Source organism: Bison bison, unplaced genomic scaffold (genome assembly GCF_000754665.1).
Source record: "Bison bison bison isolate TAMUID 2011002044 unplaced genomic scaffold, Bison_UMD1.0 scf7180017864337, whole genome shotgun sequence".
NCBI lineage: Eukaryota > Metazoa > Chordata > Mammalia > Artiodactyla > Bovidae > Bison > Bison bison.
In genome coordinates this window covers 862,999-883,388 of record NW_011494909.1, presented here as the reverse complement: position 1 = coordinate 883,388, position 20,390 = coordinate 862,999, and the positions used below count along the sequence as shown (strand labels likewise).

The 20,390-nt window shown below is 42.8% G+C and overlaps 2 protein-coding genes across 4 annotated transcripts in view; one reads left to right on the top strand and one right to left on the bottom strand.

Moving 5' to 3' along the window:
- SEC61A2 (Sec61 alpha 2 subunit (S. cerevisiae)) overlaps nucleotides 1-4,866 on the top strand; it is a 23,382-nt gene extending 18,516 nt beyond the window's left edge. Inside the window, exons 8-10 of one of the 2 annotated variants that reach the window (XM_010854095.1) lie at nucleotides 757-948; nucleotides 1,408-1,484; nucleotides 3,743-4,866. In XM_010854095.1, coding sequence (XP_010852397.1) covers nucleotides 757-948; nucleotides 1,408-1,484; nucleotides 3,743-3,929 — 456 coding nt within the window. In that variant the 3' untranslated portion in view covers nucleotides 3,930-4,866. The remainder of the gene's footprint in view (nucleotides 1-756; nucleotides 949-1,407; nucleotides 1,485-3,742) is intronic. The other variant, XM_010854094.1, reaches the window with a different exon arrangement.
- A 2,011-nt stretch (nucleotides 4,867-6,877) lies between these two features.
- The window catches only part of NUDT5 (nudix (nucleoside diphosphate linked moiety X)-type motif 5), a 20,259-nt gene continuing 6,746 nt past the window's right edge, over nucleotides 6,878-20,390 (bottom strand). For both annotated transcript variants that reach the window (XM_010854092.1, XM_010854093.1), the window contains exons 2-10: nucleotides 19,979-20,083; nucleotides 18,511-18,578; nucleotides 14,412-14,461; nucleotides 13,011-13,118; nucleotides 11,121-11,216; nucleotides 10,451-10,552; nucleotides 8,893-8,901; nucleotides 8,707-8,760; nucleotides 6,878-7,351 (exon numbers count right to left, since the gene is read on the bottom strand). In XM_010854092.1, the coding sequence (XP_010852394.1) occupies nucleotides 7,242-7,351; nucleotides 8,707-8,760; nucleotides 8,893-8,901; nucleotides 10,451-10,552; nucleotides 11,121-11,216; nucleotides 13,011-13,118; nucleotides 14,412-14,461; nucleotides 18,511-18,578; nucleotides 19,979-20,038 (657 nt within the window). In that variant the 5' untranslated portion in view covers nucleotides 20,039-20,083 and the 3' untranslated portion in view covers nucleotides 6,878-7,241. The remainder of the gene's footprint in view (nucleotides 7,352-8,706; nucleotides 8,761-8,892; nucleotides 8,902-10,450; nucleotides 10,553-11,120; nucleotides 11,217-13,010; nucleotides 13,119-14,411; nucleotides 14,462-18,510; nucleotides 18,579-19,978; nucleotides 20,084-20,390) is intronic.

Below are 20,390 nucleotides of genomic sequence, written 5' to 3'. Positions count from 1 at the left end.
ATTTTTTGGGGCTCCAAAATCACTGCAGATGGTGACTGTAGCCACGAAATTAAAAGACGCTTACTCCTTGGAAGGAAAGTTATGACCAACCTCGATAGCATATTGAAAAGCAGAGACATTACTTTGCCAACAAAGGTTTGTCTAGTCAAGGCTGTGGTTTTTCCTGTGGTCACGTATGGATGTCAGAGTTGGACCGTGAAGAAGGCTGAGCGCCGAAGAATTGATGCTTTTGAACTGTGGTGTTGGAGAAGACTCTTGAGAGTCCCTTGGACTGCAAGGAGATCCAACCAGTCCATTCTGAAGGAGATCAGCCCTGGGATTTCTTTGGAAGGAATGATGCTAAAGCTGAAACTCCAGTACTTTGGTCACCTCATGCGAAGAGTTGACTCATTGGCAAAGACCCGGATGTGGGAGGGATTAGGGGCAGGAGGAGAAGGGGACGACAGAGAATGAGATGGCTGGATGGCATCACTGACTTGATGGACGTGAGTCTGGGTGAACTCCGGGAGTTGGTGATGGACAGGGAGGCCTGGTGTGCTGTGATTCATGGGGTCGCAAAGAGTCGGACACGACTGAGCGACCGAACTGAACTGAATTTTGTAAGAGTGAAGGTATTTTAGATACAAATGTAAATCCTTAAGTTACATAGAATCATAAATTGTAGGTGCTTTGAGCTTAAGACATTGTCATACTTTCTGAGGAGTTTGAAAAGTCACAGAAATGTGACCGTTGATGCTTTTTATTCTTGCTCTGTAGGATGTCAGTGGGGGAGGACCCGCTCGCTCTTACCCAGTGGGGGGCCTTTGTTACTACCTTTCTCCTCCTGAGTCCATGGGCGCCATATTTGAGGATCCTGTCCACGTGGTGGTTTATATCATCTTCATGTTGGGATCATGTGCATTCTTTTCTAAGACGTGGATAGAGGTGTCTGGTTCCTCAGCAAAAGATGTAAGTATTTGGTTTATTTGAAAATGAAAAAATTCATAATTTTTAGGTATCAAATGATAGTTGATACACTTACTTTTGTAATTTAAACTCTTAATTCATACATTCTTCATGAGGTAATGTCACCGCTAAGGAGTTAAAAACTAGTTCCTGAAAAAAAAAAAAAAAACTAGTTCCTGGAAAGTGAAAAATTCTTAGATTTTTACAATGGTTTGTGAACTTCCAAAGCCCAACAAAGTCTTATTCCTTAGTTCCCTTTATGGAGGTGACAAAAAATAGGTTGGGAAACCTCAGCTTAAGGTACACGTAACGTGCTTGTGCAGCACCGTAGCCAGGGAATGGTGTTAGGACAGTGCCTACTTCAGCCTTCTTATACTTTACTTGTTATATATGGAAATCACGTCTCATAGAACCTGGTAGTAAAATAGAGTTTGATTTTGAAAATTGTTTTTCTCTTCGCAGGTAGCTAAACAGCTTAAAGAACAACAAATGGTAATGAGGGGCCACAGAGATACCTCCATGGTTCATGAGCTTAATAGGTAAGGAACCTGTGTTCAAACCAGTGTTTGATAGGAGGAGGGGAGCAGGGGAGAGGGTATTACATACAGTACACATGTACTTGGCTTTTTGATCTAGCTTTCATTTGCTGCCAGATATTACAATTTTTAAGTTCATATTTGAAGCATTTTTCCTCTGCTTACCACAAAAGAATAAAAATTTAATGCAAAATTGAATTATTTTCCACATCAAAATAGACACCTGAATTATTGTTTTAATTGAAATTGTGTTCCTTTCACTACTCACCCTTTGTTAAATGCTGTAGGTCAGAGGTTCCCATTGTTGATTGGCTGCACTAAAAATCACCTGGGAGCTGTTAAAGATTATTGCTATCCCACCTGTACAAGTTGTGATTTACTTTGTCTGCAGTGGGTTCCAGGCAACAGTTTTTTATTTTTTGATAACTTGTTTGAGATATAATTCCAATATCCTGTAATGTAGTCATTTGAAGTATATGGTTTAGTGGGTTGTTTTTGGTATACTTTGAGTGTGTAATGATTACAATTTTAGAAACATTTCCATCACCCAGAAAGAAACCTTGTACCCATTTAGTTATTCCCTATTTCTGCCCAGCCCTCCCAACTCCCAGCCTCAGGCTTTTTATTTTCTATAGATTTGCCTGTTCTGCACATTTCATATAAATGAAGTTATATGTAATCCTTTGTGAATATCTTCTTTCACTTAGTGTAATATTTTCAGGGTTCATCCTTTGTGAATAATATTCCCTTGTATAGCTATAACTGTGTTCAGTTTATCCAGATTGTTTCCACTTTTTGGCTGTCATGAATAATGCTGTTGTGAACATATTTGTACAGGTTTTGTGTGGATGTATGTTTTCATTTTGCTGAGTGGAATTGTTGGGTCATGTAGCAACAGTGTGTTGAACATGTTGAGATACTGCCAGACTCAGAGCGGCTGCCCCATTCTGCATCCCGCCCCCCGCCACCTCCGAGCATGTCCTCACCAGCACTAGTTCTTGTTTTGATGTTAGCCACCTAGTGGGTATGAGTATTATCTCATAGGTGTGTTCCTTTTTCATTTGGTTTTGATTTGCTTCTCCCTGATGAGTAATGATATTCAGCATCTTTTCATGTGTTAATTAGCCATTTGAGTATGTTCTTTGGAGAAATGTCTCTTCCATCTTTTTGCATATTTAAAAATTGTAATTGGGTTATCTTTTGTTTCTGGGTTTGTAAGATTAAAAAAATTTATTTTGGATGTGTCTTGTCAGGTATATGATTTGCAAATATTTTGTCCCATTCTATGGGTCGTCTTCCCACTTTCTTGATGGCATCCTCTGATGCACAAGATTTTAATTTTGATCAAGTTCAGTTTTTCTATTTCTGCTTTGTGCTGCTATTGGTGTTTTAGCTAAGAAACCAAGGTCACAAAACTTTATCCTCTTATGTTGATATCTGTGACCACTCTGAGCCAATTTTTGTGTTTGGTGTGAGAAAGGGGTCCAGATTCCTTCTTTTCCATGTAGATAGCCACATGTTCCAGAAGCGGTTGTTGAAAAGGCATTGGTATTTTATTTATTTAGAGCATGGACTGGATTATAGAGAATGGTAAAGTGAACCTCTGGGTCCCAGCTGCACCCAGCTTTAGTTGTTACCATTCTCTGGTTCTTGTTTCCTCTACCATCTTCCCCATCCCCCGTCCTTTTTTTTTTTTTTTCCCTGTCTGGAGTATCTTAAATACAATTGATTGCTTTTTAAATTTTTGGCTGCACTCTGAGGCTTGTGGGACCTTAATATCCCCACCAGGGATGGAACCCATGTCCCTGCATTGGAAGACAGAAGTCTAATTGTTGGACCTCTGGGGAAGTCCCACAGTCCCATTATTTTTAACAGTTCTCCAGGTGATTCCAACATGTTGCCAGGGTTGAATTAAGATCATCCAAATCTTATCACATAAATTTGCTACTTAGGAAAACATTTTGAAATTCACTGTTTATCTAAAAGAGGGAGGTAAAAGGTTACTCACTTACAAACAATATTAAATATTCCAATACTGAAGTGACAGTTGAGGATTCTCCTCTTCTGGCATGAAAATCATGTATTGCCTTTCTTGGCTGTTAACTGGTTTCTTGAAATAAGGGAGCCCGATCATGCCCTTCATCAGTTTTCATCAGCATGTTAACTGGGTGGCCCCAGACGAGCCGTCAGTACTGCGGACAGCTCCCTTTAGTTGCTCACCCTTCTGCTGCTCCGCCTGACTCGGGGTTTTTGTCTTCCAGGTACATCCCCACAGCAGCTGCATTTGGGGGCTTATGCATCGGCGCCCTGTCAGTGTTGGCCGACTTCCTCGGGGCCATCGGCTCTGGCACTGGAATTCTGCTTGCAGTCACTATTATTTATCAGTATTTTGAAATATTTGTTAAGGAACAGGCTGAAGTTGGTGGGATGGGTGCTTTGTTTTTCTAAGTGTTCCAATATTTCTTTTTGTGTGTGTGAAAGGAAAAATATTTGGATGCATTGTTTTTTTCAGATAATGCTGGCTCCCCTTTCCTTCTCTCTCAGTTTGTTTTCAAGTGCTGACCATCCCATTCCTGAGGTGGGCACGGAGCTAAGCCTGTGTGCAGCGTTAGTACCAGCTGCCTTAACACTGAAGTTTACATTACTCATTAAAATACATACATGCAGTGTTGCCTGTGATGCTGGAAACCAGTGTACCCGCCTTGCCATGTTCAGTCATGACGGTGAGATGGTGACGTGGATCAGTTTTGCACATGACATTCAAAATACTCAGTTTCCCCCCACTTGTTTAAAAATAAATGTAGTTCAGATTGCCACTTTCCAGTATTTTTGAGCTTATTTAACGAGTTCTGGAGCATTTATATCTAATCTATATTTTAGATATAATTACTTTTTATACTTTTTTAACTCATAGTATCCACGTTCCCACCCTCCCCCATTTTATTTATTCCTCCGCAAAGCAGCCACTCCGTCCAGGTGGGCAGAATCAAGCTTTCAGTCCATCTGTCACCAGAAACCACGTTCAGTTCCTCTGCTTGTTTTCCACTCCCCTTTCTTCCTAGGGACAACACAGCCAGTGCTGTTCTGCAGGATTGGCTATGCCTTTGAATTCCAACAGGTCACTTGAGAATACTCTTCAAGATAATATGCCCCAATTTTTTTTTTCTTAAATTTCTAAAGCAAACATCAAATTCTCAAGCAATGTCTGTAGTTCAGTGGGGGGTGAACGACGAGTAATTCATGCTAGGAATTTGTGTATGTTGTTGTACTTTACAGCAGCAACATGAGTGTAAACAGTAGACAATAAAATTTTATTTAATAAAACTTTCAGTTGTGTTGGAAAAATAAAGTCTGATATTAAAAGATTTCTAAGATTACTTGTATAGATCCATCGTATTCATACAAAATTCATCCTGAGATATCTACTGCAAATGTATTAGTTGTATCCTAAAAATATGGAGGGACAGTGACCAACAAAATAGCACTTAGTTTTGTGACTGACATTTGGAAAGAACAGGGAAAAAATGTTCTCAGTGTCCCAGTCTCTATCTGAAGCAGCACAGTTTTTCTTATAAGTAATTCATTTTTATTTATTGTGCTTTTTTTATTGTCCAAAAAGATCAAACTTAATTTTTCAAGGATGTCTTTCTCATTAGTATGGTTTTCTGTCATGGTTGACTTTCTTAGTAAGTTCAGGAAGCTTATCTCCTTTAGCTGAGGATCACAAAGCCAACTAATTTCAGGAGCAAGGAGGCAGAGAAAATACAGGCAGATAGAACAGTAGGTATGCCGATTGGAAAGCATCTCCTGGGGGCCTTGGACCACTGTAACCATGGAAATAAGACCCAGTGTTACAGTTGTTTATCCCCAGGGAAGGTGGAAATACTGCTTTTAATCTAAACTTTCAACTTGTAAATACTGATACCATAGGGCCAGCCAGTGAAAACATACTGCCACTTCTCAAACTGACCAAATTTCCAAAGCATAGCCTTTGATACGGAGAACATAAACTGCATTAGGGCTATCACTTCTAAACTGTGCCCTTAGGAAAAGGAAAAGACGCAAAGGACAGGTGGGTTACAAGTCTCTCCCCTGCACCAGCATTTTAGAGTAGCTTTATCAGAGCCATGGGAGTGGTCTTGCAAGAGTGGGCCTGTTTGGAGACGTGGTCTCTGCTTGGGCCTGTGTATTTTCTGTATCCCTCAGCGCCTCCTGATTTTGAAGGAGTAACAAGAGCCTTGAGTCCTCAAGGGAAAGGACTACAGTCTCCGGAGAATCATGATGCCCATGATTAAAAATAAGGACTTTTTTTTAAAGGTACTGGGGGAAGGCTACCATTAGAGCAACTAGTTGGGGCTGAATCTTCATAGTATACAAACAGAGAGGAGATGGTACATATTCACTGGTTCCACAATTCTTCCCATTCTTGTTTAGGATGTACAATATAAACATCTATTTTTGCTCATAAAAATACCTCTAGGTAAGACAGTGAACCTGTAGACAAACTATATTCTGGCATTTTTGTCATTAGGCCCCTGATTTTATATGGTTATGAGGGGCCTGGCTGACCTCTGGGTCCAGGGCTGGAAATAAGATTCAGGGGTAGCCAATGAGAACCACCCAGAGAATTGTGCACCTAACAGGCAGTGATGCTGGAGCCGCTGGAGGCCACACGGGAGCCAAGCTCGAGAGGTAAGAAGATGGCCAGAGACACTGGTGGACTTTGAGGATGGGGAGTGGCGGGACGCGAGCCAGAGACAGTCCCCCGTATTTTCCTTTAAAGAACACACATACTTGCTAGCCATGCTGGCTACACTCATGGTTCAACACCAAGTGAAAGAAACAAAGTCGCTCAGTCAGGTCCGAGTCTTTGTGACCCCATGGACTGCAGCCCACCAGGCTCCTCTGTCCATGGGATTCTCCAGGCAAGAGTACTGGGGTGGGGTGCCATTTCCTTCTCCAGGGGATTTTCCCAACCCAGGGATTGAACCTGGGTCTCCTGCGTTGCAGGCAGATTCTTTACCATCTGAGCCACCAAGACAGTGCCCCAAATCATGTAAATCTTGATACTAGCGATACGGTTTTTAGAAACTACTTTTTGAGGTGAGGATAAGAAATGAGGTTCTAAAGTATATACACGTGCTTTTGAGCAGAGCCCTGTATTTTCATTAATGAGTCAACTATTTTTCATTATATAAGAGCTGGTCAACCTCCAGCAGGTAGGTGGCTGTACAGACAGCTAAGTGGAAACATCTGCTTATCACAAATGTTATTCCTATTTTAATCTCCTCTGCTATGTGGATTAATTCCATATAGTAGATAACTCAGGAGAGTATAAGAAAGTCCTTATACAGATGTGGCTTTAAAAAAAAAAAACCTGACACCTTAAATGGTTATTTGCATACATAGTTTTTAGTGTGGACTGGGAAGAAATGATCTAATTTGGAATTCAGGACTATTTTCCTATGTATCTCCTGGATTAGATTAGAAAAGTAATACCTGAGCTTTTTTTTTTTTTAACAGCTGGATTTAACATACCAGCATTTTGTGTTCTCTGTTAATATGAGCTGGAGTCTAGCATTTAAATGATGGCTACAGCTTACCTGTAATTACAATTCCATACCACCACATGCATTCTGTGTTGTTTTATTTTAAGAAAAAGCTAATTTCAAATCTCCATTACAACTAAGCTGATTATGAAGTCTCAGTGAAGGAGGCCTGGTGTCCTGTTTACAAAAGGACGGCTACTGTCCTTCGTCCTTAAAACTTCAGGAAGGGCACCTCAAACGGCTTCGTGTTTGCGTGTTTCAATGCCAGAGCGTAGGAATAGACTCTGGCGTCCACCATCAGATGTTCTTCAGCTATCAGGGCTGGAGGAGGTGAAGAGCATAAGTCAGATAACCAAGTCGAAAACGGATAATAACACCCCTTCCCAGTCAGCCAGCGTTCACTGAGCAGCCACTTGTGTGCCATTCCTGTGCTAGGTGCTGTGGTAACGGGGATGAGCAAGACACTTTCTGCCTTCAGGGATCTTACTCTAGTGGAAGAATGCAGGATGTAAGAGCAGGATTATGTCTCCAGCATGAGACAAGAACAAGGAAAAGTTGGAACAAGAAAAAGAAGACAGAAGAGCACAAAAGCCAGGTGATGATTTTAATGTGAAAACAGTGAAGCTTTTAAGTTCACAGATCCATCCATCACCTCGTGGATGGCTCACTGCAGGGTTCTGCCGCTCTAAACCACCCAGCGATGATGACTCACGTGTTCTCTCCACTGTCAGGGACACACGTGTTCCACGTGGAGGTGAAGCTGTGCATTCAGAGGGACTGGAGTGAGGTCTCAGAGTCAGACCTCAAGGGGCTTTCGTGAGGACTTCTGTTTTACTCAGATGGCAATCTGCCCCTTGTTTCCCAGCCACTTGATCAGGAACAAGCTCAGAGACAGTCTGACCCTCAAAGACAGGGTTCCGTCTTGTTCATCTGTGCCAGCTGGGGGTGGGCTGGGGGTGGGGGAACTCTGAAAACTATCCTCATAGCAAACAGCGCCAAAGGCCTTCTAGCCCACTTCCCAAAAGTAACTTGCTGAATATGAATAAATAATGATAACTATATTGTAATGCTAGTAAAGCTGGCTAGTAAAGGGGCTTTCTTTGCCCCTCCCACTTCTATATCTATAGATTCCTCTCCACCATCCTCAATATTCCGCCCCCACAAGGCTGGAAGGGAAGTTAGCTGGAAAGAAGAAGGAAGGAATTTTTTTAAGGGATATTAGCTAATATAAAAAAAGAAAACAGAACATAACCTTCCAGCATCTGTGTGGCAGCATTATCCTGTTTAGTTTTACTCCTGCCTTCTCAGAGGCAGGGGCTGTCTTACTGTTCTCATTTAATGAGAAAAGCTAAGGGACTTGTTCCAAGTTGTAACTAATACACAGTCAGCTGAGCCTCAACCCAGTCTGACCTGTGGGCCTCAGAGCTGTGCTGCCAGTGACGGTGGCCATGACTTTGACTTGACATGGAATGTTTTTCTATTTTCAAATGCTCTGCCACCCGGAAAGGAGACATCATAGATCACTTGCAGTTTTATAACAGTTTCTAGGTATTTTTAGAACAGTTTCTAGGTATTTAATGAGGAAGAACAAGGAAATAGTTATGTTTAGTACCCCATTTGTTGGGGTTAGGGGTGGGAAAAACAGAGAAAGTCAGGTGATAATCAAGAGTGCTTACCCTCAAGTCTATTCAGCAGGTCATTCTTTGGTAAGGAAATTACTTCCACAAATTCTAAACAAACAAAGTACAAGTGAAAACAGAGCCAGACACCAGGTGAGCCCACTAGAGCAACTCACGATGCCTCAGCCACTCCCGCCGCAACACGCGGTGCACAAGGTCAGCCCCCGGGGTGGGACGACGTACCTCCATCCCCTGAAAACACACAGAAGAGGACATCTCAGCAAGGCCCAGAGTGCCAAACCACATGGCTTTTGTGCAAGATGTGACAAGGCTACAAGCGTTTAACAGAAACCTGGGTCTCTACTAATTTCATTTATAAACATGGTTAAAGGAAAAAAAAATCCCAACAGTACAATGTTATTCTTCTCCAAATCAAATGTTTTCATAGCCAAGTTTAAAGCATATTCTGTGAGATATATATACACATTTGTATATGTATTCTTAAACTGTTAAAATATATATAACATAAAACTTACCAATTTGACCATTTCTGAAGGTACTAATTCAGTGGCATTGAACACATTCACATTGCTGTGCAATCATGAGAACATTTTCATCATCCAGAAAAGAAAGGTGGTGCCCACTGAATAAGAATTCCCCATCCCCCACTCCTCGGTGACCTTGATTCCACCTTCTGTCTCTATGAAACAGGTAGGTATCATAATATACAGGTATCACACAATATTTGCCAATAAGGGAAATATTGTGTGATATTATTACGGTATCACACATGTATTTGCCAATAAGGCAAATATTGTGTGATAATATTATTAAGGTACCACACGTGCTAATCACACAGTGGGATCACACAATATTTGCCCTCCTGTGTCCAGCTTAATCTCACTGAGCACAGTGCTTTCAAGCTTCATGTATCAGCCTGCTTCACTGCTTTATGGCTGAATAATATTCCACTGTTAGAATGGGCCACATTTTGTATACCCCTCTGTTAATGGACACTCGGGTTGTTTCCACCTTTTGGGTATTGTGAGTGATGCTGAATCACGTATCTATTGGAGCCCCTGCTTTTGATTCTTCCAGGGATTCACCTAGGGGTGGAATTGCTGGGTCACAGGCTAATTCCATGTGTAACTCTGAGGAACTGCCAAACTCTTCCTCAGCATGTTACCTCCGCTGGTTTGAAAATCGAGCACTTAAAATCAGCTGCGATGGGAAACTGGCAACATTGTGGAACTGAAAGGGCTGGGAAGTGGAAGACCTCCACTCTGACACATGAAGTATGGTGATGTCTGTGTCGCCACCACCCTCCACGGGGTTGGGAGAGCATGTGGAAATGACAGGCATTATGGCCTCTGAATCCAAGCCTGCTGAGAAACACAGGGCAAAGAATTTCCCCAAAGCGTCACTAAACATGGAACTCAAGGATAGTTAATGTGGTGCTGTGCCACAGCATTCCTGCCAGTCTTCCAATAGATGGGAGACAGAAATCAGAGTGATTCTGAAAATGTTCACTGTTTACTATTTAAGGTCCGTAGCTCTTAAGTGGGAATAAACCCCATACAGAAAACATGAAATACATAATTTAACATTTTATATAAAGCATAAAAATCAAGAATGTGCTGTGAGAAAAGTGCTAAATACACAAGATGTGAAAAATAGCCAAGTGTACTGATGAAGCATCTGTGAAAAGACCATTATTCTGTTAATAAAAGTCAAACTAGTAGCATGTTAAAAGATACTCAGTGCAGCACAACCACTGTCAACGCAGCCAGTCCACACGTACCTGGCTTTGGCTTAGGCCTTACATTTTCAGCGTCATCTCCATTGATAGTGACGGTCACGATGTGTGCGGTACAGTTTGACAAGCCTGGATCCATGCATACAGCTGGGGAGAGAGGCAGCAGGTCACCTTTCCCGGCACTAGTGAGATGTCATTCATCACTGAACTGTCTCTGGAGGAAGAGTCAGCTTGCGACTCGTTAACATGGAAGTCACACAAGAGAACTAGTTTCTCCTATTTGCTTAGTACACACGCTGCTGCAAGGCTGCAAAGCACACGTGTAATCACTACTCATTTCCCCCCGAGTTCTTGAGGGAAGTTTGCTAAGTCTGAGGGGTTAGAGGTAAAATCCTTTCACCACATCAATAAAGTCCCCTACTAACAAGTGTGGCATGTAGGTGAGATAGGTAATAAAGCTTAGAATGTGGAAACCCTGAAAGGCACCCTAATTTTTCTCCAATTTCCGGTCACCTTTTTTTCAGCTGTGCTCTCCTGGTGGGGAGGGGGGACGCGATTCACTTACAGATGACTAGCCTTCATCTAGGCTTTGTCTTCAGGGAATTAGCCAAATAGAAGCCATCTAAATTCCCAACATAAAGAACAGCCAAAGACTCAATCCTTTCACATCCAGAACAATCGACCATTGGGCTGGTTTTGTGGCAGCAGCACGAACCTGGAGAGCATTCAGCAACGTCGCCCTTGTAGCCGGTTTCCTCCTCGAGCTCTCGAAGAGCAGCTGCTTCCGGGCTTTCGTTGTCATCGATGAGACCTGCAAGTCCCAGGCACGTGAGAGGCGGGACAGGGAACCCCCTGCTGCTGAGCCACGTGCCAAGAACCAACAGGTCTGGGAAAAGTGGGCGTGCAGATAAAACTGCCTCAGGTTCTGATCCATTATAGAAAAACTAAAGGCAGAACACCACTCTGGGCATATTTAGTAGGTTCTGCTTCTCGTGTTTAGCCCTAGATGCTTCTGTGAGCACCTCAGCGTCAACGCTACGGTACAGCACGACCTCCTGCGCCGGCGGATTCATATGGGTGCGGGCCGGCGGGGTTCTGGACGAGTCACGTGACCACGGCGCAGACATGGGGACAATGTTACCCATCTTGCTTTCCTCCCTCAGAGCCACGTGGAGGCCCTGTAGGGAATCACCAGTTGCTAATGACTCCTGGGCAGGAGAAGATGGGAAAGGAGGGAAGCAAAGGTCGCGCGGGTTGGCGTGGGGTTGGGGGTGGGGGAGGATGCAGGTAGCACTAGTTCACTGGGAGGGGGACAGCAGCATAGCAAGTCCTTTTTTCTGAAAGGAATTCTAAAAATGCTAAGAAAAAGTGAACATGGGTTAGTCAATTACTTTTAACTAAAATGGCTTATCGGTTCTATTTTTGGATACACTGGGTCTGCATGGCAGCACGTGGGCTTTCTCTATTTGCAGCAATTGGGGGCTAATGGCATCCCACTCCAGTACTCTTGCCTGGAAAATCCCATGGATGGAGGAGGCTGGTGGGCTGCAGTCCATGGGGTGGCTAGAGTCAGACATGACTGAGCGACTTCACTTTCACTTCTCACTTTCATGCACTGGAGAAGGAAATGGCAACCCACTCCAGTGTTCTTGCCTGGAGAATCCCAGGGACGGGGGAGCCTGGTGGCTACCGTCTATGGGGTGGCACAGAGTCGGACACGACTGAAGCGACTTAGTAGCAGCAGTAGCAGCTAGTTTCAGGCGAGGGCTTCTCATTGCAGTGGCTTCTCTTGTTGCCAGCTCCAGGGCTCTAGAGCGCACAGACTTTAGAAGAGGTGGTGCGTGGGTTTAGCTGCTCCACAGCACGTGGGATCTTCCTGGACCAGGGCTTAAACCCCTGTTCCCTGCACTGGCAGGTGGATTCTTAACCAGTGGACCACCAGGGAAAGTCCCTCAATTACTTTTAAAGTTATTTCTTCAGTGAAATGGCAAGGAAATGAGAAAGAAAATAAACCTGTTACTTAATGTGTTATGAGATGCACTGAAAATATAGAACTTCACCACTAACAAGAAATGAGACCTCATCTCTTCAGACGGAAACAACCCAATGAAGTCCTACAATATGTAGTGCATTCAATTTTAGATACCTTCTGTAACAACTGAAAAAATATTCAAGTTGAAATTAAGACAATTTCCTTGGCCTGCTTAGGTATGGGAGGATCATGGTATCTTTTCCATTCAGTTTTTAAAGAGCTGGGCGTAGTTACTGTGTAAATTTGCCAGAGGCAGATTGCGAGTGATGGAAAATGAAATACTTCTGACAAATTAAGGAAAAGCAATGACTCAAAAGAGGCTAGAAAGAATGAGAAAGAATGTTGCTAAGAGGAGGGCAGGTGGCCTGGAAAAGTGAGCTGTGACACCTCTCTGGATTTGCGGATCACTGGGGTGTGGCCTGGAGGTACTTCAGTGCACGAGTGGTTTTTACTTGAAACCACATGGACAGATGAAAAGCTGTTAAATATTTAACCACCACTGTCCTCAGGCTCTGCCTGGGCTTAGTCCCACTGTCCCCCAGGGGCGATTCTCCACCCAGTGTTGTTACTCACCCGCGGGGAATTCTAGGCAGTAGCCCCCCACTGGGGGTCGGAACTGCTTCACCAGAATGATGCATTCGTAGTGAAGGGTTCTCTGCAACACAGGGATGATTGCCACACCTGCCAGCAGGAAATAAAACCAGGGAAACCCCAGTGGAAGGTCAGCAACACCAGTGATTTTTGTCTAGAGCAGTCTAACTGAAAGCCCATCTTTTAAGAAACACTGCAACTAAAGTCTTTCTTGTATTTGCCATTAGTAATAGGAAGTTAATTTAAGCTATAATACTGACAGTTAACTTTGGAAGTTATTCTAATTAAGAAAAACAAGGAAAAAATAATGACACTTCCATGTTGTTTAATTTTCTTTTTTATAAAATAAACCTTTATTTTATAAAATAAAAGATTTTTATTGTCACGATTTCTTTAAAATAATATCACAACTAGAAGTAAACATTTAGCCCAGGGTCCAAGTCAAAATTTCAGTCTCCATGAACCTCTGTGGAGACCATTTCTCACTCAGCTGCAGCCAGGCGGCCACTGAAGTTACGCTGATCTGTGCTCTTAAGATTTCCTTTCACCAATAGAGAGTAAGTTCCATTGTTCATAGTATATGCTAGCTACACTGAGCTTTATTGTTTTAGGATAAAAGAAAGGCCTTTTCTCCCAAGTTATTTGGCCTTCACACCAAACCAAACCCAAAGGCCACTGGATTCTGGAAAACACAACTGTTCAGGAGGACCACTCAGCTCCTCTCACTTCCCCAGCATGAAAACACAGCAGCTGCAGCAGCTACTCTGTCTGCTTCTAGGAAAACCAGAACCCAGAACAAAGTGGAAAAATAAAAGGGGAAAACGAGAAAGACCTATTGCCCAACTTCCCCTAGACCAGAGGTGGTTTTCAGGACTGTTTCTGGGATATTTGTAGCCAAAGCATTCATGCCTGGAAGGGAAGGTGGACTGAACGAATAGTCTTTTCCTAATTCATTGCCTCATTTCCTCAAAGCAAGTGGTCACTACTATAAAGCACGTAGTAGTGCCAAGTAAGATTTCCAGACTAAAGGCTCTCACCCAGATGCTCTGTCCAGAACACAAGGGGATTTCTAGAAGTCGTAACACGTCTAGACACAGTGTGTAGCTTCAAATTACACTGACTTGTGTTTGGCTCTGAATGGGATTACATCTTCCCTTCAGAAACACTGTTCTGAGCCTATGTAACAGGAACCAGAAGTTACTTATAAAGAAAGCTGGATTTAGTTGTTGCAAACAGAAAACCAGAGTTAAGGATGAAAAATCACATGTGAAGACAACCCTGCTCTGAAGTCCTGGTTATAGTAAGAAACCGTCCTACCCCCAGCTCCCACACTCATGTGTGGGGACTTGCTTTGGGAGAGTTCTAACAGGTCTGCACTCATACCGTCAGCCGACTGGCCTTTCCTGGTTGTCCGCTTCACGGTCTCCCATGTTCTGTTTGGGCAGACAAGAAAAGTCGAAAGCATTAGTGTCGAAGAGGAGACTGTTCTTAGGTTTTGTGTGTGTAACCAGCACCTTACAAGTTCAAAGCATGCACATGTGCTGAGGATAATGGCCAAGAACACCACGCAGTAAAGAGCTGTATTGAAAAAAGAGCCAACTGCTTTCCCACAGCTTCAAAAATTACCAAGGAAATCCACTGCTGACTACATCTAACCCTCTGCCTCTAAATGGAGAGCCTGCTCTTCACTTGAGCTGCTTTCCAATTAGCTCGCAAGTCATTTACCTGAAACACCTCAGTTTGGATCATGGATCTGCGGTGAGTAGCACAGCTGATGATCAAGCTTTGAAGGCCACAAAGCAGTCAGTGCAAACCCCGCCCCTGTGCAAATTCCAAAGGACACTGCGCCATGTGAACCACTGAGACAGTTGTGTACAGGGGAGATTTTAACACCAGTGACCCTGAACACTCAATTTAAGAAATTTACTATTTACTAACTGAGGAATTAATCCTCTTAGGTAAGTGCTCTGCTTTGCATTTGTGAGATACCATGTAAGAGGAAAACGTTCCCCAGAAGAACAAGTGGGGTGAGGGGTTCCTGGTCCCCTCTTAGGGCCTTATTCCTGACCAGCTATTTGTCTCAGGGAACCTGGTACTGACAACCCTGTTACTGGCACAATCCTGCTGTTTAAAGGGGGTTGGGGAATTTCTTCCTCATTCTTAAGCCTTCAATAGAGAAAAGCAGTGGTTAGAGATGAGGGTAAGGAAGCAAACAATTCTGGATTTAAAAGGAGGAAGACATCCAAGTGGGCCCAGGGAGAGAAAGGTGTCCACATCTGATGTCGGTCTCCCTACAGTGAGAGTGAGTATAAGAGCTGCTCCTCAGAGTAACCCTCATACCCTTTAGCCAGTTGTCCTTAAGGCTTGGACCTTGCCACGTTTCTATGAAAAAATGTCAGATATTTAATCCAGTTTAAAAAAAAAAAACTTTCTGTAAACTAGATCTTTCAGTATTGTACCCAAGTTCTAAAGGGCAAATATGTCAAAATGAACATGTGACAATCAATAGGACCACCATGACAACTCACAGCTGCCAACATTCCCATTAGTAGCAAGAAGCCAACCAACAAGCCATTCTGATCAGTCAGTGATACAGATCATAAGTGACGGAACACCTGTTGGCCCAGTCCTCTCTGCGGTCTCTTAGGGTTAGTCCTAAAGACTGAAGAAGATAGCTGGGAGAAGCACTGAAGGTCCCATCCCAAACACACTAGGAACAAGGGAAGCAGAGAAAGGAGCATCATTATAGTGGTTAAGAGGAAGTAAATGAGCAGAATGGAGCTACAAAATAGATATTTATTAGAAATCCTAGAACAAGAACGGAGAAGGCGATGACACTACACTCCAGTACTCTTGCCTGGAAAATCCCATGGACAGAGGAGCCTGGTAGGCTGCAGTTCAAGGGGTTGCGAAGAGTTGGACATGACTGAGCGACTTCACTTTCACTTTTCACTTTTATGTATTGGAGAAGGAAATGGCAACCCACTCCAGTGTTCTTGCCTGGAGAATCCCTGGGACAGGGGAGCCTGGTGGGCTGCCGTCTATGGGGTCACACAGAGTCAGACACGACTGAAGCGACTTAGCAGCAGAACAAGAATCTCCCTGAGAGCTCCAATCATCTCAGAGGGACTCAGAGAGGAGAGCTGTCCACCTAATTGAGTCAGAAACTCCGCGTCTCCACTTAGTCACTAGGTGACCCTACAGTCGCGACCTCCTGGTGACTGTTTTCTCACCTGTAAAACCAGGGAACTGAGAGTACGTTGTCTTAACAGTCTCTGGTAGCTTTAGAATTCTGATTCTGGTTGACCTGTTTAGTCACTAGGTTGTACCCAACTCTTTTGCAACCCCATGGACTGTAGCCTGCTAGGCTCCTCTGTCCATGGGATTCTCCAGGCAAGAACACTGGAGTCGATTGCTGTTTCCTTCTCTGGGGGATCTTCTTGACCCTGGAATCAAACCCACGTCTCCTGCATTGGCAGGCAGATTCTTTACCAGAGCACCTGGGAAGCCCTCCAGTTGAGTTACTGTTTTTAATATTTGTTATAGGAAAGCCTGTTTCACTGTCTTCCCTCTAGGCAACCAACTCCAAGAGGTAGACAGGGCACCAGAGAGTGAGCTCAGCTCTGTCCTGAATGCTGATTAAGAGGCATAAGATCAACATCTCTCCCCAGATCAATTCCATACCCTCGTCCATGAATGAGAGAGGGACAAAGAATTCTCTAGCTGCAGTTTTATTTTGTACATGTAGTATTTTATAAATGTATAAATCGTAGTCTGCTTTAAGCGCTCTGAAGCCTGACAACCAGGTATGAGATGTTAATGTCTCAAACGAGAGCTTCTGGAGGCCACAGGGAGTCCTGTGTATGGAAGGATGGGGAGGAATGTGTTGTCAATAGGCTCACGGTGTGGAGTTTGGAGACGCCAGAGCCCACTCCCCTCTGCCGGAGGAGTCTCCGGAAGTTGAGACCGAATTGTGAGTACTTGGAAACATGTCCCACGTGATTCCAAGGCACATCCCTGATGAAGTGAGGATGGGGAGCAGGTGCAGAGCTGGGGGGTGACAATCAACACGTACCCTTCACACTGGCTGGTGTCAAGGGCTCTATTTTGTGTCATAAGCTTAATTCAACAAGAAAGAGAACCAAACTGATCCAGGTAGGCTGGGCTCTGAGCTCTGGTTGCGTTTTCACAAGTGTAAATGCACCTGTCATGTCACCGAGGCCCGGACCTCCTGGCGTCTCTGGCCTAGTCCTGCACAGCCGGCTCACTGCTCTGTGGATGGGGTGAGCTGCGATCAGCTTTCTCACCTTGGGTTGGACCGTGCTACGGACATCTTAATGTTCCCCACAGCTCTCCAACACTGGACGTTGTTACTATTTTTTGCCACTTTAGTACATATAGTTAAAAGTTGTTAAAATCACTGGCAAGTCCACGTACTTTAACACTGATGAGAGATGTATTTATTACCTTATGAAGAAACTCTGTATTTTTATTTGGTATTTTTATTTGATCACGTAGAAAACAGTTTTTATATTAATGAATTTATATCATATAACCTGGATACTAAATTTAGCAAAGTTTTCCTACTTTCTCATTCTCCTTTTTCTATTTCACTAAGTAAATGTTTATTTTAACACATCTTTCCTGTTATTAAAAATAGTGATAGATATTTTAAAAAATGCTGAATAGGAAAGTTGGAAAAAAGACTAGTCACATAGCTGCCATTAATATTTTGCTACAGTTTTCCTTCTAGCCTTTTCTTGCACATTATTTGGCAGAGTTTAAAAAGCATTAAAAAAAAGCATATATCCAATTTCCTATTTTCTTATCAGCTTATGAACTTTTCTCATACTACCAGGTTGTCTTCATGATCTGCCCTGGAGATGGCTGTACAGTTTTTTACCAAGTAAATACACTATAATAATTGTTTTCTCTTTTTAAGATGTTTAGATGTTATTTTTAAGATGTTCAATTTGTCCTTTAAAATAATTATGATGGAAAGTTTTTCATGCACAGATCTGACTGCAAATAATTTTCTTAGCACAGTATCAAGACACTGCAGGGGCCAGACTCCAGGAACTCCCTCCCCACTCCCACATTTCTTTATGGCAATTGGTATTTGCTTTATAAAACTTTCCCCTCTCAACTTACCTTTCCATGAACAAGTATAAGCCTGCACATTTTATCCCAAACCCAGCAGTGTTTTCTCTTACATTCTAATTCAGAGATGAAAAAACTGGTTTAAGAGAAGGAAATAACCTGTATTGTTATTATTCTGCTGCTTTATCAGCTGAAATTAGGCTTGGCCCAAAAGTTTTAGGTTCACCCTAATCTACTTGAGAATGGTATTAAAACAGCTCAACTAGATTCTTTAAGACAGAGCTTACAGTGAAGCAAAGATCAACTTTTATGCCAAACACTAAATAGAGACCCCAAGAACCCAAATCCTGAGCATTTTACAAAAAGAAAAAAATTAGTTTACCTTGTTTTACCAGTAGGATCTCTGTAAGTTGTTTTTTCAAGTTTGACCCATTTTCCTTCTGCAATCAACTAAAAGGAAATCAGACAGTAAGCTGGGAAACTTTCAAACTGAGCTATTTTTAATTTTTTTATTCTTTCAAATTTTTTGTGGCTCTCAATGATGATGTTTCCCACCTCAAAATCTGTGTCCAAGTTTTCAATTCAAAGTAGTAAAAGCTGTTTTTCTGATGTGGACCCGCTGTTCTGTGGAATTCTGGAGGTAGGACTGAGAACTGAAAAGAGAACTCACGAATTCTGGGGTGGGGGGAGGTCTGAGCAGGAAGGGGTTTCTGGGATGCTCCTAACCTTCTCTCCTCCAACCTGGGGCCAGTCAGACAGGTGTGTTTCAGGGTGTGAAACTCAGTGGCATTTGACTGCCAACGACTACACAGCAAAGCCGACTCCAGGGACACCATGGCCAATGGAGCACATCCCCCACAGTGACATGGGTTTACCACTCAGCCTGAAGGGTACCCAGCATCATTCCACTTAGATGCCGAGGAGGTTAGGTGGCCAGGACTGCCTTACCTACAGACTATACTGAGTGAGTGCAAAGGTTCCCTGTGGACATAAAGCAGCAACTGGCCTTTTTCTAAGTATTCTTTTACTTGTCGCCAGCGGCAACCTAATACTTATTCAGCAGATCTGTTCAGAGACAACACAGAAATATTTTTAAATCGAAAAGAATTCCAGAAAGGTGTCAGGCTCAGAGTTTCAAAGATGAAGGATTTAAAATTTGTCCTCTGCAATGGTTCCTGCAGGAAGAAACTTTTTAAAAGGTAAACTAAATAATATGCAAGACATATTCAATACGTTCGTTGTGGAATTTAGACCACAACTAACAACTTAGGTTTTTCTTGTCCTTAAGCATGCATATTGAGACCACAAATAGCTAACCAATATGTGATATTGAGGACAAAATGTCTAAGCCTTAAAATTCATCTATGATTTATTCTTCTATCCAGGGAAGCTTTCAATGAAAACTCAATCAACAAGGTCCTACTGTACAGCACAGGGAACTATATTCAACATCCTGGGATAAACCATGTGAAAAAATATGAAAAAGATGTGTGTGTACGTATATATATTTAATTGAATCACTCTGCCATACAGCAGAAATTCACCCAACACTATAAATCAACTATACTTCAATAAAAACTAAATTTAAAAAGATAAGTAAGGATTGAGAGTTTTAAAAATCAACAGTTGAAACCCACTTTAAAAACAGCCTCAATTTCACTAATACATAAAATGAAGAGACACCACTGCTACCACATAAGAGCAAAGTGTTCCTAAGTCCTTAAAAGGAGCAGGAAATAGGTTTAAAAACTACCTTAAAGAATTAAAAACAATCATCTGAAACTGCAAATTTCTTTTAAACTCAGCTTTATGTGGCAAAGGGGAAGGGAAGTAAAAAGACAAATGTATACCTCCTCTGAGATAATAGACTGTTCGGTATTTCGAGAAGAACCTGCTGTTTCTTGTTCCATTTTCAAACTAGTTGAGCTTTACAGTCCACAGGCAAGAACTTCACGCTATAAGAGAATGAGACTGGTTTAGGCTACATTAATTTTTCTGAATTACACATTTGTCCACAGGTCACTGGTCAAAGTATTTACTTAAATGGGGGAAAATCCGGAGTCATCAAAGCTGCGTTGCTCTGCTGAAGGTGGAGGAGCGCGGCCAGCTGCCCTGAGGTGGAGACGGAACAGAAACGCAAGGCCTCGGGAACAGCCAGAAAGAACAGAAAGCGGCCCAGTGAGACCAGCCCACAGTCTCCGTGCCTGAGGTCTTCAGAAACACTTTCCAAGGAGAAACAGAACAAAGATTGTACATCATGCC